General features: G+C 45.0%; 1 protein-coding gene across 10 annotated transcripts; it reads right to left on the bottom strand.

Annotated features, from left to right (window-relative positions):
* Positions 1–948: 948 nt before the first annotated feature.
* Positions 949–27,143, bottom strand: MAPKAPK5 (MAPK activated protein kinase 5). Of its 10 annotated transcripts, none has more exons than XM_086623784.1 (14): positions 27,056–27,143; positions 21,985–22,058; positions 20,621–20,696; positions 19,340–19,437; positions 17,734–17,846; positions 15,013–15,098; positions 14,299–14,394; positions 12,949–13,029; positions 8,996–9,183; positions 6,518–6,638; positions 6,055–6,185; positions 5,306–5,427; positions 4,851–4,955; positions 949–4,122 (listed from the first exon to the last, which is right to left on the bottom strand). In XM_086623784.1, the coding sequence occupies exons 1-14, from the start codon at positions 27,089–27,091 to the stop codon at positions 4,028–4,030; spliced, it is 1,422 nt and encodes a 473-aa protein (XP_086479910.1). In that variant the 5' UTR covers positions 27,092–27,143; the 3' UTR covers positions 949–4,027. The 10 variants fall into 10 exon arrangements, with proteins under 10 accessions (XP_086479910.1, XP_086479911.1, XP_086479912.1 ...); XM_086623785.1 differs by having other exon boundaries at positions 5,312–5,427; XM_086623786.1 differs by having other exon boundaries at positions 15,013–15,102; positions 17,738–17,846.
* Between the last annotated feature and the right edge of the window lie 212 nt (positions 27,144–27,355).

The following is a 27,355-nucleotide window of genomic DNA, read 5'->3' as shown; positions in this document are numbered from 1 at the left end:
GGAAATCGTTCTCTTATTCCCCTTCCCAACGCTATGGATGCTCTGACAGTCACTCGCCATCCAACACGCTATTAACTCCTCAAAGGTTCACGCAGATGATGTTAACTCTTCCAAAGAAGGTGGCCTGGGGCCCACGGGCACTCGCAGCCATCCCACCACCTCTTCTTGTGCCACTTTTGGTCTGAAATGTTCATGTGACAAGGGTCTATGGCTGCTGTCAACAAGCCGGTCAAACCAGGCTTGAGGATAACAAAACTATTTGCAGAGCTGGCGAGTGCACAAGTGCCACACTTGACAGCACCAGTCTGTGTCGAGAAGGGCTGACTGCCCTGGAGGTGAGCAGCAGCACTCCCCTGCCCCCTGGCAAAGGGCATTTCTTACCTACTTCCAGCTCCAGAGTCACCCATCCTGCCACAAGCCCCTGCAGAGCTCCCGCTTCAGCCACCTTCAGCGAGGAGCAGCATCCTAAAAAACCCTGGTCCCTAGATCCTGCCCCAAAGAACACGCTTGGCAGAACGCAGGAGCTGTTATACCTGCTGGAAATGTCAGTGAACAGAGAACCACTCTGACTGCCCCAGTGTAGCTGCAAGAAAAATCTTATAGACCTCAGGGGGTTAACTGGTAGCACTGGGCATGTACTGCTGCCATCTAAAGGAAAGCAGTGCTTAAAAAAGGCAATTTCAGGTTGTGTTGCCAGGCAGAGGATGGGATTTTCCAGGGCTTTACCCAGCCTATCCTGTCAGTTGTTCTTTCATCTCACAGCCTTCCAGCACATCTGTAAAATATAAAGGAAAGGGCCGGTGGGATGGAGGATGGAGCACGGTGGGACAGGGCTGGGGCTGCAGGAGAAGCTGTTCCTTCCTCCCTTCTGTGCTGCGGGGACGTGGGAAACCAAAAAAGGAGCAGCCAGTAACTGATAAGTTTAGTAAAATCATTTATATACACTGATGCATAGTATTTACAATATAATACTGATCCAAAATAAACTAACGTATTACAGGTAACACTGAAAGGGAGAAATGAAAAACATTTTAATACACAGAAGTTAAACATGGCATATGAGGACAGACTCAAGATTTCCAAAAGAAAAACCTGAAGTAATGACAGCAAAACTTGGACATGTTGCTATTTCCAATCAAAAACTCTTTCACCTAGTCAAGTTCTTCTAACTTTTAAATATATATATATATAGCTTAAAATAATCAAGTCACAGGAGAAGTCAGATATACATAAAATTTTGAAAAGGTCAAATGATTTCAGAGATTTTTCTCTTAAATAAAATTCTAAAAAAAAACCCACCTACAGAGCTTTCTCATATCCTTTTAGTGTTTGTACAAAGAACGTTTTCTTTGATCCCACACAACCCTTCCATCTCAAGATATTTACAATATTCACAGTCTGCTATAAAGGATCAGTAGATTTATTACCCAGTAAAACCTTATATAATTAAGACAAGGTATCTTGCATTTATGCCAACTGAAGAATAAAAAACACAGGGAGAAGAAAGCAAAATACTATAAAATATGTAAATGAATCCATTAAAGTATATTTAATTTTGAAATCTAACCCATAACTTTTTTAACAGTAAAAAAAAAAAATAAAAAAATCAACTTTCTCATAGAAATAAAACCATTTGACCTTAAATCTTCAAATTGTGTTTTCTTAATCTGTCTCTCCCTCCTTCCTTTTTAGCAGGCCATTCTTATTTATCCCAGACAATGAAATCGATAGTAAATCCATAAAAAGCAGTTCCTTATCACAAAAGCCCTTAGAAATTTGACTTCCCTCCAGGCACTGAAACCCTTCAGGTACCCACCTCCCCGCGCTGCTCACGAGGTGCTGGGACCGGACCAGGCTCCGGCATGGTGGTGTTCTCTGCGTTGACCATGACAGTAGCTACAATCGGATCCATTTTGCTGCTAAGAAGTTCTGGCTCCCAAGAAACTGCCTGAGTATTCTCCTCCTTGGAGGGCAGAGTTGCAAAGTGCTCTTGTGGGGAATTTTTTGCACTCCCATTCAAACAAAGGCGATTTCCTGTTTGCCACACTTAAAAGTTCCAAAACAATGACATTTCCCAGAAAAAAAACCCACATGGATTTCAAGTCAAAAAGAAAATTATCTATTACATTTCAAGACTGTGTGGATGTTGACATCACCTAGAATTTAGGGCAAGGACAGAAACGCATCTAATAGGGCCTGCAAACTTGCTGAAACCACCAAGAAATTACAAATACTCTTGTCTCTTGCTAAATCTCTGTTGTCATCGATACATGTCAGTGCACAAAGGTTCCACGTAGTGTCAGAGGTACAATTCTGACTTACACAAAAACTCCCCGTTTCCATCGGAGAACGCGATGGTTAAGCAGGGACTGTGGTTCTTACTCTGCAATAAATCCGGCATTGGAAAACCATCAACAGGATTAAAAGAAAGGTGACAAGGTGCTGACGAAGAACGGGAAAGGAAGTATCTCCTTCATGTAGAAAATCTTAGTCACCGTTTACAAAATTTTTTAGAAAGAGTCAGACACTGGTTTGCCATCCAAGCTAAAGGTTGCACGGAAGTCGGGTATAGAAAAAAGACAAAAAAAGAACAAGGCTGGACTGCCGTAAGAGAAAAATTGGGAGATTCATGGCTCAGGTTTGTAAATGTAAACCCAAAATTAATGAGCTATGAACTATAACAATAATGTTCAAGAGTCATTACTAATAGCCCTGAATTGGCACTTCAGTCTGCAGACCAAACTCATTCAACGTCTGCACGGGTTTAGTACCAAAATATCTCTATAAAAAGCCTTCGACCGGTCTCAAAAGAAAGAAAAGCGTCAGAAGGTAGAAAACTAGAACTATGTACAGATTCTTTTCATTTGTTTGTTTAATTAAAATTAAAAAAAAAGCAGCTTTTGGAGCCAATGTTCCAGACTAGTGTAAGAATCTGCCCTGGGCAGCCTCATGGTCCAGGCAGCCTAAGGACAAGTGCCAAGGAGCAGCCCTGCATCTGTTGCTCCCTCAGGAGGAGCTCGAAGGCATCAAAGAGATGGGGAGCCTGGACTCCAGAGGGTGACACAAGAGAAGGATCACCGGTGGACTCACACAGCAGCACTATGTCCCCTGCCAGGGTGATCTCTTTCAAACAAGAGGACAAGTTTGAAACCAAGAGTTGGATCTTCTAGAAAGGAAAGAATGGGGCACAGGGGTGGAACACACACAACTTCTGGTCTGGGGATGAAGCAAACGAAGCCCACACTTACTGTTGTCCATAGAAGATCCCACCATGAGAATAAAAATAACTTGTACATAAGTAACTAGAACATTCTTTTGTTCTGCTGTTGAACAATATGATAAAAAGAGGAGCCTTGTGCTGAATGGCCAATTCAGCCTTAAAAAAAGGCCTCAGGAAGATGGGGAACAAGAAAGAAAGAGGGCTAAGCCTTAAAGAAGGTCTGAGGAAGATAGGGAAGAAGAAAAAAAAGAAAAATAGAGGGCTACCAACCAGAACTGAAAAATACAGCAAGCACATGGACTCAGGTGCCCTTGGCAAGGGCAAGCGTGGCTCTCAGGTCATCCAGCGAAACGGGGGGGCTATGCAGTCGCCTCTACGTAAAGACTGAGTAGCTATGAAGTTGGTGGTTCACAGCGTTTGCTTCAAGTACTTACTGAGCAGGGTGTTGAGAAACTGTGGCTGTCTCGGTCACATACAGAGTCATGGCAGCTGGCTGTATGTCTAGCAGATGGAAGGCAGCTTCTGCAACTGGTTCTTAACAAAAAGAATGGTCTTTAACAACATAATTTGCCCCATCTGGGGGTCTCATGATTAACAGTACGTAAGTGATCATATATAGCTCAAGGAACTGAGTTTTAAAAAAATATTACAGTACCAATGATTTTTCGTATCTACAACTATACAGCATTTTCAAGCAGTATGGAAATTTAATGAAATAATTATGATTTATTAATTTACATAAAAATACTTTTTACAGTTAAAGAATAAATCTTAAATGGTAAAAAAAATAAGATTCAGAAGCTCCAGCTATTGAGAGTCGTGGGAGTTTGTCTGCTCTTCGATAACTTGTTTTACTATTTCTGCCAGTTTTAGTCGATCCACTTTATCTGTGAATCCTCTGCCTGAAAGGAAGAGAACAGGTAGTCAGCTGGTGCTGGGCACGGGGAGGAAAGAACCACGGCTGGAGTCATCCACTGACCGAGCACAAAGCCATCCTTCACGCAGAACCTTTGGACAACATTTGCAAGGGAACCAAAACGAGTTACGGTCTTGAGTTGCTCTGAAAAAATTGAGCACTTAAAGCACCTAAATTAAAACCAACCAGACAAAAAAACAGAGAAGAGGTACAGCCAAGCCCTTGTGAACCTGGCTGTCCCTGGTCCCCCCCCAGCAGCTGCTGCTGGGGGATGACACCTCTGCCACCCTGTTTGGTCAAGAAGCCATCTGAATAGCCTCAAGGCAGCTGGTTTGATTCTGCTGCCCACACAAACTGAGCAGAAGAGATGATGTGCTGACATGGATGAGGGCAGCAGCCTCCAGCAGAAAGATGGCAATAACCAGCTCAAAACAGCTAAAGCAGTTTCTAAAACGATGATCCACTTGTGCTGTTATGTTCCTACACAACTTGGTGCCTTTGACAAGCCTACCCTTTTAGAAATTTTAAAGCAGAACTTTCAACCTCATCTCTAGAACACCCATGCTGGCAGAAGGGCTGAACCAGCGTCAAAACTGAGATCAGTTTGGCACAAACTCAAGAAATGTGTTTTTATTTCCATAAGAGAAGGCCACGGCTTCCCCTCTCTCACCCAGCACTAGCACCGCTCTCCGTGGAAGACAAAGAGCTCCTCACCGTTCCAGCTGAAGCTCTGCAGAGTGTCTCGCAGCAACTTACACTCTCGATTATATTTCCACGCTTCCTGCATCACTTCATTCAGCTTCTCATCTTCATTCTCTCCTGTTTAGGAGAACAAAGATGAACAAGGGGGTTTGTCGTTGTGCCTCGCAGCGACATCCCGCGCTTCAGCAAACCGTACGCGCGGATGTTCCTGCTCCCCTCACGCCAACCAGGACGAGGGTTTGAGAGCAGTTTGGAAGTTGTTTTAACAGCTCTGTGTTTTAACTGTGGCCACAAAAATAATGCATGCACCAAAACTACGGTCCACACAACACTTTCCTCTTGAGACTGACTACGACAACAGGAGTTTTGTCGATCCTTCCTCACTACCGACACAGACTGATCTCGAGGCACAGTAAAAAGTCAGTGTCTTGCGCGTTTGGGAACGTAACTTTCTTAAAAGTGGCAACCTTTACCAGCCTGTGGTAGAATGCACTGAGCAATCACATCTCTGAGCTTTTCCAGAGCCACGTTGGAATCGTTACTTCCATTCTCGGGGTCATGGATGTAAACACCATCCTTCGGCTTAGTGCTGCAAAAGAACGAGGACGAAACAATTACAACTTGAAAGCAACTCAAGTCCGTTCCTTGTTGCGTAACTGCACCAGTATAACGCTCTGTTTTACTCTCTGGAAAGCTGGGACTGGGAGCTAGATTTGGCATTAATTGTAACAACATCCTGCATTATGAGACCACTTCAAAACATGAAGAAAAATAAATCTTCCTTCAAATTATTTCAAGTGAGGGTAATCCTAAAACACATTATCCTATTTTTCAGATATAGGTAACTCGAACAAAGAGAGATTACTTGACTTTTTCAGTAAATAAATGTCAGGATCAGAAGAAAATATTGGAATTCTTTCTCCTAGTAGAATTCTTTCTGCCTTACTCAACACGTGACCCATCTTCCCAGAACGGACCTGTAATAACACTATCCAATCTCCTTCCTGCCCTCACTGGAGTATCCTGGAGTCAAGTAATGCTTGCATAACACGTTGTGCCTTCCAACTACCCACTTCAGCATGAAGAGCGCGTCAATCAAATCAGAAATTCAGGAGCAGGGTTACAATTCAATGAACTTGTAACACGCTTAAAGTCATCCTCCTGGCATCACGGCTGCCTACGCTTTGATCTTTCAGAAACAGCTTTAGAGAGTTACCCCAGTAATTTCCTTTTGCGCAGGATTGGGTTGTTGACGGAGTGGAGGGGTTTGAGACTGACTTTGAGGTCTTGGATTCTCATGTTCGCAAGCTGTTCTGCATGAGCCTGCTGTATCCCTGCAACCATTGCCTGAAATGAAAAGAGTTGCACTTGATGTTTTAATTAGCTTCTTTGTGAATTAAAGAACAACACACGGACAATGTTAGCCATGGACAAAAAAAAAAAGCACCAAAATCCTACTTATTTCAGACACGTGTAACAAAAAAAAAAAATCAGGTTTGTGTTATGCAGGACATGATTAGAACTGCAGTTATTGACTGTGGGACAACACATCCCAACCTCACAGGGGCTGAACAGGACAAAGGATCATCTCTACCATGTGAAAGAAAACACTCAAACCATTCAAGAGCTATGCAGCTCTCCTAAGCAACATTCTTGATAAAATAACATGTTGTTTAGACCTTGTCCATCATCAGCTGGGCAGAGGGTAGGATGTTATCAAGTGCCTCGGTGGAGTTGAGCCAGGGATGGTCCAGCACACCTTCAATGGTCAGCCGTTCCTCGGGTTTGACCTTCAGCAGCCTGGGAGAGGAATCAACCAGTCCATAAAGAGGTCTTTGTTGATTTACAGTGTAGTGCTCTGTCTGAGACCAGAGCACTTCATCTCTAAGCATTAGAGGGGCCAAAAAAGAAACTCCTCCAAACAAATAAAACACTAAGCTGACCCAAAAGCAGTCTGACTTTCTACCAGCCTCACTGCCCCTTGCTGGTGGTATTTTAAGGCAATCACAGCTCGTTCCGTTGTACTCAGCAACTCTGCACAAAGAAAGGTGCTGAAGGCTATTTGAGTAATACTTGTGTTCTGCTGAACTCTACATTCACACCCTCCCAGATGGGAAATTATCTTCCAGATGGACTGGAAACAATCCAGACTGACACTCTGGAAATGCACATCTAGAGCTCGTCCACATAATTGTCTACACCCTTACCAAGGACTCTGGGCACGGTGAAGTAAGGTCAAGTTTCAAAGTTGGAAACTTGTTTGCTGAATTAACTGCTTTCACCATCCAACATCTTAGCTCTTCTGCCCCTGAAAAAGCCTCAAGTAATGGACATTTTGGCAGTCGACAGCACCTCAAAATAAGAAGGAACTTTATTTCGGGATTTCTGAAAACTCCATGGAATTAAATCTTACTAGAAAGAAACCCTGGAAAGAGACTTTGCAGATAAACTCATGTTCTTACAATAACCACAACTGTTTAATAAAAAAAAAAAAATTAAGATCACACACAGAGTGCTGACAATTTGTCCCAAGAGCCTAAATTAGAAATACAATGACTTGATGAGTCGGTCACGCTTTCTTAGAAAATACTGTAAAACAGTTTCCTGGCTGCAAAGCAGAATTGTTTAATGTACCAAGAAAGTGGAAATAACTTTTACAAAATGTCAGCAGGACCACAGGCTAGCTCATAAATTTCACTTGCAAGGCCGTGCTGCCAAACAGGTCGTAAGTTCAGTTTTGATACGAGACCCAAGACACATGCATTCCTTTTCCACAGGTTTTCAAAGTCCTAACCTATTATCAAGCACTCCAGCTCATAAAGCTTAAGGTCAGAAATCAGCTCGACATGCTTGAAAAGAAGCAGCTGCTTGAATGTCAAATATGACCTCCAGAAGCAAGACCCCACGTGAACAGCGGTCTACAGAAGTAAAATGTAAACTTATCCAGAATTATATACAGTCTAAATATATTCCTGCACCATAAACACTGGTTCAGACTCACTGGCTGGAAAAGACAAGCAGGAAAGGGACTCCTGATAACACTAGTGAGAGAATTAAGTGAAGGGAACTGAATCTAAGTAACAACATTCTGGGAGCTGAGTTTCATGGCCAATGGAGATTTAAAAGACAATGAAACCTATTGACTGTGGAGCTTCTGAGTGAGAATAAGGAGTTGACCTTGCTATAAACAGACGTTTCACTGCAACATAATCTGCAGTTTATTTGGGGGAAGGTTGTGGGCTCTCCTGCACTGCTATAAACAGGTCCTGGCACCCCTTCCAAACCATGCTAAGTCCTTGGAGATTCTACAGTACGTCAGAGGAGATGGTGACAGTTTCAAATTATCTGATTGATTTTTTTTCTCTCTTTATGTTGCTTTTATTCTTCCAGTTCCTCTGGTGATACAAGCAAAGGCACTAAGTCCCTCTCACATTTTGGAAAAAAAAAAAAAAAAAGTGAGGTCAAGACCTAATCAGTGCCACATTCTTGCTTTCAAACAGAACCATGGGATCAGAGTCTTTGAAACATTTGCAACTGAGAGATGTGCTTTGCGTGAAAAACAGTTTCCATGAGCATTTAGAATAAAATGTCAATGCAAAACCTTATCTCATAGGCTGACACCTCGTGACAGATCCTAACGTGACAGATCCTAACATCCCCTTCCAAGCCTCTCGACTCCTTTCAGACTGTGTATTCTTGTGCACAGGGTTTTAAGGGATAGATCTACCAGATCCTATGACACCACTGAAATGCTCCCTCATTTTAACAGGAGTTTAAACATTTTCACAGGAGATAAGTGCCTAGAGAGCACATGCAGACGTGGCAGTCGGTGGTTGATAACGCTCTGAAGTAAAGTGGTGGACCCCTTCCCCTTACAGACTATGCACTCGAGCAACTTCAGAGACAGGAGACATCAAAAATGGAACACAACAGTTGGGAAGGGGGGAAAAAAAAAAAAGAAAAAAGAGGAAAAGAAAAATATTTACCAGACTTCATTTGTGCTGAACATGATAGAAAATTTTTCAGCGGTATGTGCTGCAGACAATTCCCTCCCGCCTTTGGAAAAATAAGCCCTTTGTGATAATGCACTTCCACGTGATTTTCCAATTTCTCAATATAAGCAAAGAGCAATACAACATTTTCCTCAACTGACTCACTTTCGCACAATGTCTTTCGCCATTTCTGAGATCTGGCTCCACTCTTCCTCTGGAAATTCAAAACTTCCTGTCATGATCTTTTTCCGCATGTCCTTTGGAATTGTCCGACTATGGTGTTTGGAGTAAAACGGAGGGTATCCACACAGCATCACGTAAATAATGACACCCAGGGACCACAAGTCACAGCTCTGAAAGCAAGGAAATGATCACTTTGGGGCACAATTTGCAGCAAGCAGTGGTGTAGCTATGTTAAAAGTTCTACGTGATTCCCTAAGAAAACAGAAACACAGCTCGGCCTCCTCCTAAAGGTCCATCTGAGAACCTTCACGGATAAATATGGCAAATATGTAAGCACAAGGTAACTCCATGCTGCCAAGCTAAACTACTTCCAGTACCCAAAAGTAGCTTGTTTACAGCAAGCGCTCCGGTAGCTCTCCGCAATGGTAAACCGTATGGAAGCAGGCAGCGCGTCAGAGGCTGCACGTTTCTTGCATCTCTTGGATGCTGGGATCCTGGCCTCTCAATATCAGAACGTAAATCAGAATACAGTCATTTTTTAGAACGTGAGACTGAAAAAAAGAAACACCATCAAACAAACAAGCTAGCAGAGACGCTTAATGAGAGATGTCTGTAACGAAAAACACATGTCTTGAAAGCCACGGAGATGAAGAAGCTCCAGAAAGCCAAGAGAATTTCACAGCTGCTTATGCTGCACTTCCTCCTGCCCTCCCAGCCCAGCCTGGAGCTCCCTCCCTGCCCCGGCACTACTGCTGCTGCTGCTGGGATACAGAACCAGTCCATCCAGGAGGTGGATCCAGCCAACAACCAGCTCAGCAAAGAAGCTGAAAGCCAGATCTGTTCCCCATCTGGATCACTGCGCGTTCATGCAACATAGACACTACTGGAGAAGAAGGCAAGAGGACCACAACAGCTTAGACTTCAATTCAAGCTTCTGTTGGATCATACCCTTAAGGATGCAGCTCTGTTATCACTTGGTTATGGCACGGTGCAGGCTAGGGCTGGTTGGACCTGCTCTGACCCTGACCATCCATTCCCAATATTTCCTTTGTGCCAACACTAGCATTTGTGCAGCTAATTATTTCTTTTTACTAGCTTGGTTTCCAGCCTTATCAGTCCTCCAGGAGACTCCATGCCAGCACAAGGATGGACAGGAACATACAGCCAAGCGTAAGAAGCCTGAACTCCAGCCAGGTTCAGGTGAGTGTGGAAAGACACACAAGGGCAGATCTGGGGAACTGGGGAGGTTCTGCAATCAGTTTACACAGACAGAAGTCTGCACAGCTGCCAACTGAAGCAACCTCAGCACCACCCTGTCTGCCCAGGCTGTATATTCCATCACCTACTCTGGGACAGCACCGGCGTTCACGAAGCTGCATGGAGAAAGTCAAAGAGAGAATCCCTGGCCCCGATAGCTGTTTTTTGACTGGATCAACACTGACCCAGGAAGGGGCCCCTCAAAGGTGAGACTATTTCCTTAGATCAGTTCATACTGATCATTAAATCACACCCTTGGCTTTTGGCTTCTACAAAAGATGCGGATGCTGATAAAAGAAACTCCAAGGATTTGCCCCACATACGTATGCTTCTCAACAAATGGTTTAGTCAATCTCAGATGGTTCTAGAAGTCTACATTTCTATTTAGGTACCTAAATGCTCATAATTTCTCCAGTGACCAGAGATAATTTCTAATGAAATCAATGGGACTTTAGGCATGTAAGTAGGAAACAGGTGTCTAGATTCTTTGTGGATATCTGTTTCTCAAGAGTCAACCCCCTCCAGCCATGACATACACACTTATAGTTGATCCAATACACACACAGCTCAATAAAAATACTCAGGGAATCAAAGATGTGGTTTTTTTCTCCAATTTAGATCTGTGGGATAGAGCTGTTGATTATGAAGGTGGATCACAAGCACTTCCACTCAGACTCTGAATTGCTGTGGAAGGACAGCATACCTGGGAGTTTATCCCAGTCTATTTTTGAGAACCAGGTGTATGCCAGATGCTGGTTCTGCAGTGAGCCACACTCTGCAAGGTAAGGATGAGGCTGCTTCTTTCAGTAGCCCTCCCAGTTAATGCCACCACAACTGAAAGCAGTTCAGACTGACCCATCAGTTCTTTAAACGAAACATGAAAACAGAATCACTGTATCACACTGTAAATCCCATAAGATCAAGGCAGCTGAACCTTGTCAGTATGTGAGTTAACTCTAGTTGGTATCTGTTTTCGAAGTTCTTAAGTTCTTCTGTTCTGTACAAGAACATGGCCCATGTTTTGCTTCAGTTGCCACGCTCGGGGCTCTTTGGTTCATTAAAAGAGCAAAACAGCTGTCGAATCGTTACCGACATCAACAACCACTGAGCATGAGCAACCACTTCTAGGTGTCTCTGAAACTGCATCTACCATCTTACGACTAAAAGAGAGGGAAGTCCCTTGGAGAGGGCTGTTACTGGAAAGTAAATCTGCTTCAATCTACAGAAGAGGAGTTCTAGAGCTTTGTGAGACTTTCAAAATTCATAAAATACAACTTTCCCTGTGACTGGTGTTCACATAAGAGAAGGCAGAAGAAACTCTGTACTGAAAAGACTCTTGGCACCTGTCTGGGAACTCTTTTTATACGAAGTATGAGGCTTCAATCATCAAGCAGTTTCTCCAGGATGGAGAAGAGATAATCACAACCTCAAAGAAGGCAGATTTGTGATTAGGAAACCCATGCAGACTAATTCAGTGAAAGCTATCTGTGCCTTTTTGCTTTAGCTCTCTATAGAAGGATACTAAAACATAACACTACCTATCAAACTACCCCCCGTAGCACGTGGTGGGTTAAACAACAACTCTTCAAGCTGGAATCAGTGTAGATACTTTGCACTGCAACCAGAAACCAGTTAACTTCAATCAAAATTGACCCTCAAAGAAAAACGCTCAGTGGTTCAAACACTGCTAAGCTGGCAGGAGAGAGTGATGCTGATACGGAGGAAAACGTTTTGGAATGATCAAAAAGGAGTACAACCTTTCAGGACACTTTCTGTTGATGCTTTACAAGACTCTGGCAGCAATCATTACTGCCCATGGCGTCCCACTACAGACAACACAATACACTACTGGTTGTTTTGCAGAAGATCCCTGATACAGATAAGGTACCACCACAGCTGCCTGAACAGATGGCCTAAAAAGTGCTTTGCACACCCAGAAACTCCAGTTGATATAGAAAAGAGGATCCCTTTGAACCAGTCTCTTGTGGAGGTGAAAGAACTTCCCACATCGTCACACTCCAGAATCATTCTACTCTCTCCAAAAATCTTTTTAATATTCAGTGCGCCTTTAATAATGTTTGTATACTTTTCCTTTAATTAGAGGATCATTAATTAGGCTTGGCCCAAGAATGCATATCGTTATTCGCTCCATCAGAAAGAAGGAAGAGCCAGCAGCACCTTTTAGGCATCACTTCTAAACTGAGAAACACAGCTACCTGCACAGATGATCATGTTCTAATTTTCCAGGTTAACTGAAAGAAACCTGGTCTGAACCTAACACATTTAAGGGGAGAAACACCACGGTATTCCTGGCTGTTGTCACAGCTTTTAGGAAAGCTGGAGGAACCATGCAGTACCCCAAAGATACTACTTCCTTACAGCTGAAAACATACACGTACACAAAAGAGCAAACATGACATTTCCCTTCCGCTTCCTGTCGATGCCACTTTTTGCTCAGTGTGAGTTATTTGGCTACTTGTGATATTCCTGTCACAGAGATCGGAATGACTTTACTGCTTCTGGCCATAAGTGTGTAATTTCAGGGCAATAAAGTTTATTGCCATAGGTGATAAACTGTGCCTATAGACTACTCGTACAGCAGATGTACCAGGGGGTGGGGAAGGGGGGAAGACACTGTACTTTAAATATACTGACTTGTGGACAGTTTCATAGCTTACCTTGTTGTAAGTGTAAGGTGTTGGAGAGGTGGGGATAATACCAGATTTTTCTTTCTGATGCCGTCTTTGTGCCTCCAATACCTGTGGCCACGAGAGGAGGAAAAAAAAAAATTAAAAAAATGCAAAAGACATCTCACGTTCAGGCACCACAAACAGCAATGGCTCTGCCAAAGATGCCTGATGCTTTTCCGTTAGGTGGACTTACTCCAGCTACTGAAGACTCTGTCAAACTCAGACTGTTCTTCCTAAGAAAGACTGGAACTTTCCACATGGGAAAATTTCAGCTGAAATATTTTGCCACTTTGGATGAAAATTCCAGTTTTGCCTGAATGAAAGAAATTGCTCACCCCTCTTTTGTTGAAACACTCTTTAAAACCTCCATGCTTCAGAACTACAACTTAACATGTGTTTGGAGGGTAACCCTAACTCCAGAGATGTCCCCTTCTGCCTCTCCCACGAACAAATCAAATCCAATTTGTCCCTCACTGATCCAATTTGTGTTTCTGGGTCTGTAAAAACGAAATCTCACTTTTTATGGGTTTGGTAGCTGGAAAAGGTTTTTATGGGTTTGGTAGTTCAATTGTTTTAAAACGCCTGTCTGTTGTACCACGGCCCTTCCCCAGCAGACTCCAGTTGAGGAGGCATTTCCAGGGCACGGGACTGTGACTGCATGATGTGACCTCTGCAATTTCTCTTCTTAGTCATTAAAGGCTGCCGACAAGCCCAGTATTGCAATTAAATATCTATCTGCAGTTTTCTTTTAATTTTCTTCAGGACCCCAACACAAAGCACAAAAGAGTGGGGAATGCAGCACTACAAAAACCAGCCTGTCCCTAACGACAGATTAGGTCTTAATGCACACCAAGAAGGGGGCCAAGCCAAGGTGAAGGGGTAACCCTCTGGCACAGCCCTCCTCCTGAGCAATTGCCTTTACAGAACCTTTTTGGTTCAGCACAGTCCTTTTTAATGCAATCTTGAATGAGCCTGAGCTGGAAGAAGGATTGCAAAGCACAAACTTTTCCAAACCAACCACTTTAATACAGTTAAAGGCCAATTGTCAAAATCCTGGAGTAGTCTCACTGGTGGGAGCTGGGCCTGGGAGAGTCAGGAGGCATCAGCAAGTCAGTGCTAAGAACAGAGTCTGGGAAGTTTGCCTCATGATCTCCTGCTGTAATCAATAGATCACTGTGGCACTCAATCTTGAAAGGTGGCTACTATACAACTACTCAAGATTCCTGCACCCAGAAGCCCTTAACAGCAGAGCAAAGGCTTTTAAAATGACATGGTTATGGAGGCACAGGCAATAAAGATTATTATTTCCTTCAGCCTAGAACCGTAATCATTCATTACCTGAGGTGCTACATAATATGGAGTGAACTGTGGTGTCATCAAGTCACCTTGGTCTACTTTGGCAAATCCAAAGTCACACAATTTAACAGGTGCATCCTAAAACAAGAAGAGGTTTTATTATAAAATCTCATTTTACCAGCTTTTCTAATACATCCTTCTTGCCTTGTACTCATCTTACCTTTGCCACATGTATTCACCTTTCATGTTTATATCCTTATCATTCCACAGAGGAGCTAAAAGGTCATAAACTGATCTTTGAAACAATCATTTTTGTTTTCCTGAGTGCTCTGGGTCAAAAGCAGTGCCCCTCTCAGGTTTGAAAAGCACTAAGCGTGTTGTAGGGAGGTCACTGCATATGCAGGGTGGTTATGAGCAGGAGAAGAAACAAACAGGCGAGTGCTATGGATATGTCAGTCAAAGAACCTGTACGTGTTAAAACATCCTGATGACACACGGGGAGGAAACGGGGCAGAAAGGATTCAAAGCAGGATTCTGTGTTAAGATGGACAACCTGAGCCATATTTAACAGCAGCAGCACAGACAGTCTGTACTCCAAGCAGATCAGAGTATGGAAAAGCACGGAACCAAAAAAGGTCATCCGTTTTTGTCACTAAAACATGGCATTAATGTCATTTTACAACTTTTCTGAAAATCGCCATGGAGCCATCTTACAGAATTCAGCAGTAAACAAAGAATACCAAGTCTTCATCTTACCAGAGAGTTGTCCTTGAAGAGGAGGTTCTCAGGCTTGAGGTCTCTATGTGCAATGTTTAGCGAGTGGCAATGCTGCAAAGCCAAAGCTATCTGAAAAAGGGCACAATAAATCAACGACAATTACAGAACTCATCCTTTAGCCGGGACAGTTACGTTTGCTTTAAAAAGGACATTGCCAACGTAGCTTATCCCCAAACATCTTCAATGCACTTGGGCACGGTTCTGAGCCGGACAACCCCAGCCGTGCTGCGCAGCAAAGCCACGACTGGGAAAGGAAATCCACCAAGCTGGTCGGTTTGCATTTCACTCAAAGCAAACAGAAAATAAAAGCTAAGTTGTACTGGGCTTCCCAGCCATTTCAGTTTGATGAAGTCAGGGCATTATTACCCCCAAAGAAGTGAAACAGATCATGACAGTGTCCTTTTACACGCTGTGCTGGGCCCACAAGGTCACTGAACTTGTTTGCACAGCGATTACATCCTGATTAGCAGTCAACAGAGAGTCCTGGCTTCAGTATTTCAGTGAATATTTGATGGCATTTATTACTGACTTCAGAGTCAACATTCAGGCAGTTTTATTCTTTAACTCTTGGCAGCACTGTCCCCAGTTTACTCATTTCATCTGATATTAGACAGAAACGCGCCGATTCTTTCAAACACACCTTCTTACCCTGCTGTGGTTTGGAAACCTGTAACCCAGCCATGAAAGCTCAGGCTGTACATTCAAAAGTGCAATTCATTTAAAAAAACCCAAAGCATAAACACTTAAACAGCATTACTTAAACAAAATTAAGGCAAAACCACACGGCCCTTGTTTGGAAGTATTCCTGTTGGCTTCTGTAGAATCCTACCGAAACAGTACCCTGAGTGAAGCACCGAGTCCTTAGGAGAGTGCAAATTACTGTGACAAGAGAACTTCAGTGTTAACTTAGCTCAGAAACAAATACAAACACAGTCCCAGATAAAACCAGGTAGGTTTGTGACGAGGTTTTCACTATTACTGGGTACGAGGAACTAAGACCCGTAAGTCAAGACAGTGATGAAGAACCACCAGATGGAGGAGTAAGACTTTAGCATTCCTTTCAAAGTTCATCTGTATAAACATTAAAGGGTTACTTGGGAATCAAATAACCTAAACGTACATAAAGTGAGAATTAAATTCAAAGTCTTGTCTTCTGGTACAGTTTCAAAAGATTTTCCCAACACTTCAATCCTGGACACTGCCTTGTATTGTCAAAATCAAACAGCCCAAAGGACATGAAAACAAACTGTCAAGAATAATTCTATACTTCCACCTAATTTCTGTGCTGTATGAAGACAAAAAGGTAACACCACAATCACCATTTCATTAGAAACAAGTCAAAGCACCAGACAGATAATTAAGATTCAATGACTTGGCCCTCTTTTTTGCCTCAGTACCAAACACTATCTCCCCAGCTTCAGGGAAGCCAGTGATCAGGACAGGGGTGTATTCACAAAGTCACATCAATCTACAACAAACGATGCAATATCTTGTCTCATGTTTTCTTTATTCACCGCAGAGATCACTGGTGTGGGAGCAGGAAATTTACTGATTAGTATCTCCAGTGCAGCCTCGCACCTACAGCTCGTATATCTTTTGTTTGGAATGCCAACATATGCTTCTGCAAGAAGCAAACGATGGCACCTCTGGCCCTCGGCTTCATGCTGTGGTGCCAACTCCCACGCAGAAGAGCTCAGCCCTTTTGACAGTAAGATTCTTCTGGGTTGTGGTTCCTTAACAGGAACCTGCTGGTCCTGTGCTGCAGCTCCCTAGAAAGGGTCTCACAACATGCAGTCGTATTCTTTTTCCTGCAACCTCCCCATTCATCCAAGCTCTCGGACTGGGCACCACAAGTCATCCAAGAGCTTGGAAGTGAAAGGGAACACGTTCACCCCAGAACTGAGAGGAACTGACACTGGAGATCTCCATACCAAATCCACAGAGGTCCTTCTACTTCATCATCATGCCTACTCTAGCAGGATATAAGCTAAGCAACAAAGAGCCTGATGGACACCAAAACCTCTAGTAATAAATAGTGTGGAGCCTACAAAACACAACATTCAAGAGTGAGTTGCCTAGAGAAACAGAGAGGCAAAAATGACATCGGAACAAACAGCATAGAAAACATGCACTGCAGCGGTACATTTCTCTTGTTATCTTCCACGACAGGTAGGATCTTCCATCAAACTAAATACAGAACCCAGCTTGAGAACCACTGGCCCAGGACACATGTACATTGTCTGCTACCCTGCCCAAGAGGTGAGAGAAACGCCAAGTGTGTGTCCTGGCCAAGAGCAATTCTCAAACTGGGGCTCAGGAGCCACGCGGGGTCTGGTGAGAACCTGTGGGCTGTTGGATGTAACACTTTTTACAACAACAGTGAGGGATGCAGCAGGAAGACCGTGCAAGAAAAGAGCTCTCTTTGGTGAAGCATTCTGTAGACCAGGTTAGGAAAACCATTGCTAAGGACAGCAGAGACACCAGGGTCCCAACCCAGAAGAACTAGCCCACACCTTCCAATTCTTTGCTTCTATTGAAACTTTGGCATTGTCAGGTTATAACAAAGCAGGCAATGATCATCAGATCAGAACTGAGGATTATTTTAGCTTCCTTTTTTCCCCACTCCCCCACCCACTCCAAGGAATTGTTAAATACTTTCGCCATTATCATTCATGGATTTGCTTACACATGGGTGTTAACTTGCCTGCTTTGTTACTTGGCTTGCTTGCTTCTCAGTAAAGTGCCGGTGCTGGCTGATTCTGTGAAATAGCTCTCCCCCTTCCATCATCTCCATTACAATTAGGAGCCGAGCCCTGTTCAAAAGCATTTCATTTTGTTATGTTAAGAATAATCAAAAAATAACAGAATTGCTAAGCCAATAATGCATAACTTCATATCGACTGACGCAGGCCAAAAGAGAGACACATACTCGCTGCTTCTATTTCAGCTATTTTAGTTCCGTAATTTTGCCTTTAAGCACGTAAGCTGCAGGATTTTCTGGCTCCCAGCACAACCTGACTCACTGATTGTGTAGCCATTCCTACTTCCCTGTAGCCAGGAACCTACAGTTTGCTCCTCATGGGCTCCCACATCCAGCTGGAACAAGCACCATGGACATGTCTACATGGATGCACTCAGACAGACACATGCAAGCTCCACCCGTGCCTTCCCCCAGCAAGCCAGTTTGGACCTGAAAGCCATTTGGACACATCAATGTATAACTCTGCCCTCAAAGGACAGTACAGCAGGTAGAGTCTTGCATTAAACAGCCCAAACAGCTTCCAGGCTGGAGCTGGCTTGGAGCACAGCATACACCTGTCTGCTCCCATCCCTGCGGACAGCCCCATCTGCCTAGGCGCTACAGATGTTCCCAGCAACCTAGAAGCAGAAGGTTGAGGAATAATCTTTAATGCTTTTGAGTGTGGAGACTCTATTGCACCTCATTATTTTTAATTTACACTTTTATTGACACAACTACGAAGGACCATGAAGAGGGAGTGTGGAGATCAGGACTGCTGGATCCTCAAGCAACTAACTTCTAGTTCTTCTCGCCACACAGCAAAACCAGATACATCAGAGACTAAGACAGGTCTCAGCTCTTTAATTCTCCCAGCTCTGATTTCTTTTTCTCAACTAATATCCAATCAGAAGACAATGTTTTTATCCCAAGCGATATTAATGTAGGAAAAATAAGTCTGCTTCTTGTTTTTCTGTGTTCATTTTCAGCAGGATAATGTATTGAGTTTACAGGGCAGAACCTAGTATTTTTAGAAACAATTCCCTCTTCCTTTTTTTTTTTTTTCTTTTTTTTAATGAAGACTGGCACTCAGCTTCCCAGTGGCTCACAGGCATCACCACCACATAAAAGGATCTCACTTAGGATTCTAGGTAGCTACAAAAGTCGCAGCTCCAGTCCTGCTTTGACAGTGTTTTGCAAGCAGAAGGAGGCTCAAAGGTTGCAATTCGAGCTACGAAAGCAATATCAAAGCAGGACAGAAGCTAGAAGCTAATACACTCCCTCAGACAACACAGGTATCACAGACTGAATCAATGAAAAACCTGAGAAATGAAGATGCATTCAAAACCAGCAGTGAAGGACGCAAATTCATTTAAATATGCAAAGGTCTGGCCATTGACAAGGGAAAAAGTAAGCGTTGCTCAGTCTGAAGTATAAATATCCTAACTGGAACACCCTATCAATATTCATTTTGGTCACACTGTGATTAAAATAAAAGCAAACTCCACTATACCTTGGCCTAAACATGGAAAGCAAGCTGTGGGAATGAATCACCCTATGCAATCTTACCTTGGGCTGGATTCATGTGGGAACTGCACACTGTTAGCATAAACTTCAATAATTTGAACAATATTTGGATGTGTTGCACACATCATGTGCAGACGTACCTTGAAGAGAAGGGAAGAAGTGTTACTGTAGACAGTGACACGTACTTGAGCAGTTCTGCTCCTCCCTCTGCCCCCAAAACTACGGCACACGCGAGCCCGTGCGCCGCCAGCTGTGCTCAGCACCAGTCACACCCAATTTAAAATTATTCAGAAAATAAGAAGTGCCTACAAGGGTTTATATGAGGACCAACAGTCATTATGCTGTAGGACCAAGTAGGACAACAAGATCATATATTGCCAACCTACAGACCGTGGCATCAAACTCAGCAGAGTTTCCAAAAAAAAAGCCCAATCTTTGATTTCTTTGGGGTTTTTTAATAAATTTAAAGCTAGAACTAGCTTTAAAGTAACAATAGAGATACAATTGAAACTGAAAATTCACTAATAAGACCTGAAATTCCATAACCTGGCTTCTTTTATGGCCCGATGATCTCGCACTCACAACACGTCAAACCTCATCTCCTGTTCCGACCTTCTGAAACAGGAACCTAAAGAATTTTCCCCAGTTTAAAGCTGCCTGGACCGCTAAATCAAGTCAAGGTTTGACGCTCTTTGTAAACAGATTACTTTTCCCTGGGAATTTTAAATGAGAATTTGCTCAGTAACAAGAAATGGAAGTTGCCTAAACCTGGAGGACAATTAACGCCTCTCTCACTTTCATGACAACTTGAACGACTGCCCATCATTTTCATTTCATTTTTCATCATTTTCATCATTTCACCTTGGCAGCTCTGGCCAGCCACAGTAAGTCACAAACAGTATCAGTGAGCTGCTTTAGCTTCTCGTGCACAGATAAACCCAGACCATTTAGTGTGCACCTTGAAGCGTTCTTGGCCATATTTAAGAGCAGTGACACCCAAGAGTGAGAGATACGGAAACAAAATCGGTTCCAAACTGTCCATGTTACATTATGTGGGACACAGGGAGAAGGTTAGATTTCAAATGCAGCTCTGTAAATCACACTTGAGCAAACTCAGAGTAAGGAAGACCCTGTTCCACCCACCACCTCATCCTCTAGGAACCGAGCACAGCCAGGCTAGAGGATCAAACCCGAGGAATCTTGCACAGCAAGACCTGCAGAACACTCTCGTATTTATTTTTTTTTAAACCATTGCAGCAATTCACCCGAAGGGCGCGACGTTGCGGCGTGTCAGAAGGGAGACAGTATAAACAGAAACTATACCTCATTTCTAGCTTTTGGACGATCGAGAAGAATTTTCAGTGCAAAGCGTTCTTGAGAGGATTTTTTCACGCAGACTCTGGTATTACAGCAATAAAATTACTCAGTCAGCAAGAATGTTAAAGAGACACTTAAAGCAATTGATCTGTAGTTAGGAGTTTGCTTTCCACGTGGGCATTAACAGGAATGCCCACAATCTGGGCACCACGTCCCAGCTTGAAAGCCTCAGTTTTCAGCCTTCCACGACAATGGAATAGGTCATGTAGAAACACCTCACACAAAGTTATATTCTGAGAAACGCAGAAAAAGTACTTCAGAGCAACGGGAAACCGCAGGCAGGCAGAACGTACTCTAGACATTCAACCTGAAGAGATGCTTTAAGGAAAAAACCCAGACAACACAGCAGCAGCCTGAATATCTCCAACGGAGGGTGCAGCCAGCGATAAATAAAGTGTTTTTGAAAGGAAACCCTTGTTCTAGCACGGCCGCCAACTGTGCTGCACACGTTTTTTCTCTCTTTCCCCCATTTAACATTAACAATGGAACTGCGTCAGAGGGAAGGGCCCACCTATTCAGGGGCAGCTAAAAGAATAAAAAAAACAAAGGGGCATTTTAATAAAGATCAGAGGCAACACAGCAGCAGCAGATGAATGAGGAGAAACCAATGGCCTGGGCAGGAAGATAAATGGTGGCAAAAGACAATAAGACAATCACGCTGTTGGAAACGCAGAGGCACAGACGTGTGTTTTCCAGCACTTGTGCGAATTCCCGCTCCCAAAAGGGAGAGTTCTCGTGGAAAAGGGGACCCACGTTGTGCTTTACAGCAAGCACCCAGCTCCTGCAGGGGTTAGAAATTCCCGGCGGGCGAGTGTGTGGCACGGGACGCGGAGCTCGTGGCACCATCCGCTTTGGCCTCACATGATGATGTGAACAAAAAAACAGCCGGTAAAAATAGCAAAGGGGCACACGGTGCTGCTGCCCCCCCGGGGGGTGACACCGCAGCGGGAGCAGCGGCCTCTGCGCCGTACTGACGCTGGCATCGAAAGGACAAAGGTGCTGGAGCGGGATTTTCTGCTGTCGCCGTTTCACAGTCGACTCCTGTGAGCCCTGTCCCTGCTCCTCTTCGGGAATACGGCAGTGAGACGGCACCAGGCAGAGAGGGGAGGGGAGCTTCTGCTTCAGGCGTATTCCATAAAAGACAATACCTCTCTCACACATCAGCTACAACCCTCACGGTGTGCAGAGACGTTTATTTGTTTATAACGAGTCTTCCAGGTATCACACGGCAATTAAAACACATACTCACTTCTCCACAGCTAACGAAACGGGCCGAGGTTACGCACAAATCCGCAGGCGTGATGTCTTACCTAACAGGACCACTGATCCCAGCTCCCAGCTTCTGAGTCCAGTTAATGTTGTACTCCTCTAAAATGGAGGTTTCCTGTTCAAGAAGGAGCAGGGGGAGGGGAAAGAGAGTAAAAAAAGAAAATAAAAGATTACTGCATCCCTTCCAAAAAAAAAAAACCAGCTCAGCAGACCTGGTTTGCAAGATGCCTGAGCAGAGAAAGAGCCTGCTTTGGAGTTTTGCTTCACTGAGGCAAATTAAAGATCAATACAAACACTCACATAACAACCTCTCTTCGTTTAAACTTCTTTCCGTGCAGCTGAGGCTGCTCACCCCGGCGTTTTGAACCAGGATTACGGAGAACAGGGAATGCGATCTTGGGCCTTTAACACAGAAAGCGTATCGAGGGCACTTTTACTCCCCCAACTCTGAAGTCCAGCTTTCTACCTATAAATGATCAATTCAACTGAACACAAAGACCCAGTTACAGCATTATTATGTACTTCTTGGCCACATGGTACAGTGGGAAATGATTTTGCTGCTTTCTTAGGGTTCTCAAATCTTTGGAATACTGTAAATTAAATCCTGGATGACTAGTTTTAGCTTGTCCGGTAACGACCCAGGCTCGTGTTTCTAACCCTTTTGTCCAAATCCATACAAAGAGGGTTTGGTTGTGTCACGACACGGCTCGGGTGCTATCATGCTCAAACACATCACCAGGCGGGATGGAAACGCCGCTTCCGCGCGCGGCGTTCCGATTAACGCCGCTGCCGTGTGCTGCTGCACAGATGGGGACCGAACAGAGCAGGGCTGAGCGGCGGAAACGTGTGTGCAAACACGAGTCACACTGATACACACCACAAAATCCTGCCTTTGCTCTTTTCCAGCCATGGCTACGCACGGTCAGGATCGCCCTTCCAAAAGCCACACTTCCTGATGAATCGCTAGAAAAGGAGGTGGTAACGAAAGCACCGGAGAAGGTTGAGCAAGCTTCCCAAACACTTCCCAAATTCACTGAACGCAAACGGAAGAGTCCACCACTTGCAAAGCAGCTTTATCCTGAGCGGATTCCCCCCTTCCGTTGACTTCAACGCCAAACAGGCAGCATTTCAGGACTCACTCGTGCTACAAACTATGAGAAAACCGAGAACACTGGACCAGGTTGCCCAGAGAAGTTGTGGCTGCCCCATCCCTGGAAGTGGTCAAGACCAGGTTGGATGAGGCTTTGAGCAACCTGGTGTAGTGGAGGGTGTCCCTGCCCATGGCAGGGGGATTGGAACTGGATGGTCTTTGAGTTCCCTTCCAACCCAAACCGTTCTATGATTCTAAGAACACTCGTGCTCTCAACTAAGGCATGGAAAGTGTTCGTGGGCGAACACTGCTGCCAGGCTGGAGCCAGACCTCAAGCCACGCTGACTGAAAACAAAGCAAGAAAGGAAAGCTGATATTTAAGGCAAGATTTGAAGGGATTAGGGAGTGCAAAAGACAGATATGAAAGGAAAAACTGCCTTTTAACACAGTCTGGAGTGAGCATTACATAAATTGTAAATGACTAGCGTGAAAGGGGTAAAGGAAAAAGCTAAAGTTAACTTGAGATTTTATGAAGGGTTTTAAAAGAAAGGGGAGGAAAAGCCCAGCAGATCACGTATGATTTGTTGTTCTCAAGTAGAAGCACAAAGAAACTTTATGTCAATTCAAGTAACGTAAATTTCACTTGTTAGCAGCATATTAGGGAAAAGCTAATTTAATTTGCCTGATATTCACATGCAGAGGATTGAAGGCCTCACAGGTGGAATGAAAACACAATTTTAGCAGAGCATTCCCGAGCAGATAAAAGGTTTCTCTGAACTAGACAGGATCTCTCCAGAGCATGCTCTCAAGATCACACTTAGTGTTTAAGTTTTGAAGAAAGTCAAACCACTGAACTGAAGAAGCAAATGCCAAAGTATTTTGGAGCAACATCATGATTAAATAATAACAATTCGTCGTTATTTTTTATAAAGCTTCAAAGTCTGCTGCTCCTGTTCCGAAACCAACGAAGGGCCTGCCTGCCCCAAAACTTCCCCAACCCTTTCAACTAGGCAGGCTGGTTTAAAAAGAGATTCTGTCTCCACACACAAGCCCAGTCTTGACCAAACAGTTTCTGCTCCCTCGTGCTGCTCCGTGACGGCACAGAGGCCATTTGCTGCATTTCAGCTGAGTAAGTGCAACGGAGAAACTCATTAGGAATTGGAAAGTCTGTGATCTAGGAATCAAGTAAAGTCAGAGAAAGATCTGATAGTTCTCAACCCCTGAACAACAAGTTCAACAACAACAAATAAGTCCACTTTTAATAAAAAAAAAATCTCCTGTTTCATATTCTGCATATTTGCCATTGTTTTTAATAAAAAAGTCAATATTTTTGTTTTCTGCATTTTCATTTGGATTCCAGTCTTCATTTCAAAGTAGCTTCACAACTTAGAAGTAAAAATGAATCATCTAGTGATCAAGAAACACTATTCACCTTTTCCTAATGATACAAAACACAGTATTTGAGAACTTTGATGTCCATTAACGTACAGAATTGCTTACATCTCCTAGTTCAGATAACAGGAGCTCCAAATCCAGCACCAAGACTACACAGCTGCAAATCAACACGACTTCGTAACATCAAACAGCTTGAAAGACTTAAAATGTACAGATATCAAGCTGCTCTCTGAAAATATCAAAATCTGCTTCAACTGGTAAGCCTGAATGCCTTGCCTCTTCGTTTAGGTTAACGTACGATGGATGCAGGCAGCAGAGGGTACAGCACCCTGTCCTTAGATGCACATCTGGAGATCAAAACGCCTGTACAGCAGCACTGCTGCACAGCACGGAGCGTGCAGCCCGGCTGCTGGGTCAGCTGGAACTAATCTGGGGCGGCTGGGAGCAGGAGGCAGAGCAGCACTGGAGGGAGCTTTCAAAAAAACCTGCTGCAATTTCTTACAGCAAACATTTTCGCTCCTACCGTTAAAGGAACTTGCAACTTCTGCTCACTCCTCACAGTAATTTCCAGCGGGTGAAGGGAATACGCTAATTTGAAATGTATTCAGTCACAAAAAAGTTTCACACAAACTTTAAAAGTTGAGTTCTCTTCAACAGCCCCGTTCCCTTTCAGCGAGCTCCGGGTACCTAAAGCAACGGTTTGAGCATCCTCCCACGCAGAGTCGGCAGTCTGGGATGCTCACGGCCCGGAAAGGCAGGGATCTTGGATTTCTCCTAGCTTGATCTCCCGCAGGCTGCTTTCAGCCAGGGTCAGGCACGCATCAGGACTGCGCAGGGGAAGCTCAGGTGCTTCCCAGTTTCCACTGAATACCGATGGGAGAAAGTTTGAAATAAGGGACCTCAAGAATCACACATACTCACTACAGCCAACTGAAAGCACCCGGGCTGCTGCTTGGACAAACTCCACGTATTCAACAAGTGAAATGCCAACACCCAGCGTGACCGACTCCACCTCCGCTGCTCCGACACGCAGCCGTTCAGCTCGGGCTAGTTTGCCTTAAACAGCGATCACTATCTTGAATCACAGACTTTAAACCTGCAGACACAGGTCAAAACCAACCAAACTTGAACAGTAACCAAGTATTTGAGAAGCACAAAAATCAGCATAATGTATAAAAGCACTAAATCACGGTTTAGATTCAGACAATGCCCATAACCTGAAAGATTTGCCCAAAATCTGTTCTTGGTCAGAACCCTTCCAAACTGAGAGGAGCAGGCGGCAGCTACAAGATTGTCCCCACACTTACACAACCACTTTGGCTTTTTTGTTTTGTTTTTAACACCCAAGAGCTCTGATGTAGATCTTCACCTTCACACGAAATACCACAGAAATACTTGAAAAACCTTTTCAAAAGCCTTCTGGGCAGCCACCTCACCCGCACCATGCCGAGACCGACAAGGAGCACGGGAAGAGGCAATGTCTAGCTACAGCACTTGATCTTGTAGTTTCATCCCAATCTGGGCTGTCTGCACGCGGCACTTACGTTTCCTTCTACCCTGGACTTCTCATTCAAAAGGCAAGGCTCACGTATTTTCAAAATAACGCAGATTTCAACAACACAAGACTCAGTTGCTACTTCTCTCGCATTGATTTTTGCCCCCAGCGAGCTTTGTAAAGAGAAATCCCACCGTGGCGGAAAACAGGGATAATAAGGAAAGGTGGCGAATGTCCATATATAGGGACCTTTAACCTACATCCTTACTGAATGAGTTCATCTTATTAAAACAAGCACAGAATCATCGCATCATGGAATGGTTTGGGTTGGAAGGGACCTCAAAGATCATCCAGTTCCAACCCCCCTGCCGTGGGCAGGGACACCCTCCACTACACCAGGTTGCCCAAAGCCCCATCCAGCCTGGCCTCGGTGTTTATGAAAGCGTCCCGAACCTGTGACAGCGAATGCTTTGCGCAAGGCAGCCCGCAGAGAATCCTTAAATCATTGTTTTATTGTGGCTTTATTTCAAAAGGGTTTCCCCGGCTTCCTCGGGACATCTGCCCAGCCGGGTCGCAGAAGGATCCACCAGGAAGCGCTGAGCTCGCGCGCCGATTCTCGCTGTAAAAAAAAGCAACCCTGGATCTGTTCAGCTCCGCTTACACCACTCGAAACACAAACATCCCACACGCCAGATTTGTTTTCATGACAGCATCCGAACAGGAACTCGGGGATGGACTGAGGCGACAGCACCGCCTCCGCCCCGTAGAGCGCCGCGCGACAGAGCCCCCCACTCCCGCTGCCCCAGGCAGCCCCGGTTCTGCCCCCCGCAGCCCCGGTGTCTCAACACGGAGCCCCCAAGGCCGGACCCCGCGGGAGCCGTCTGCCTGCTGCTCCTGTCACCCTGCCCGGCGTACGGTGCTGCGCACCGGGGCGCTGCGGGTGACGGGCCCCAGGGCAGCCGGGCCCCGGTGGAAGGGCAGCACCGGGCAGAGCCGCAGCCGTAAGGGAAGTAGGGAACCGGGACCGCCGGGCCCCTGCGCCCTGCCCGGGCTGCCCGCTTCCCCTCGCAGGGCAGGGGACGAGCGGGGGCCGGTGGCGGGGAGACCCCGAGCGCCGCTGCCTCCTGCCTACCTTGATCATCCTGTCCATCTCGTGATCCTCCGACATCCTCCCGCGGGGAAGCGGGAGCCGAGGGCCGGCGAAGCAGAAGGGAGGCGGCGAGGGGGGGGGGCCGGCGGCGGCGGGGGCGCTGGGCCGCGTTAGGCAACGGGCAGCCCCGGAGGAGCCTTTGTGCCACCGCCGCACCGCCTCATCCCCGGCCGAGCGGGCCGGGGGGGGGCCGGGACCCCGCGCGGAGGCGGGGGGAGCGCCGCGGGCGGGCCCAGAGCCACCGCTCAGCCCGGGAGACGCCGCCGCCGAGGCGCCGCCGCC

The sequence above is a fragment of the Tauraco erythrolophus genome, chromosome 19, assembly GCF_009769465.1.
Source record: "Tauraco erythrolophus isolate bTauEry1 chromosome 19, bTauEry1.pri, whole genome shotgun sequence".
In the NCBI taxonomy this organism is placed as follows: domain Eukaryota; kingdom Metazoa; phylum Chordata; class Aves; order Musophagiformes; family Musophagidae; genus Tauraco; species Tauraco erythrolophus.
The sequence above is the reverse complement of the archived record's forward strand: the minus strand, read 5'-3'. Positions and strand labels throughout refer to the sequence as shown.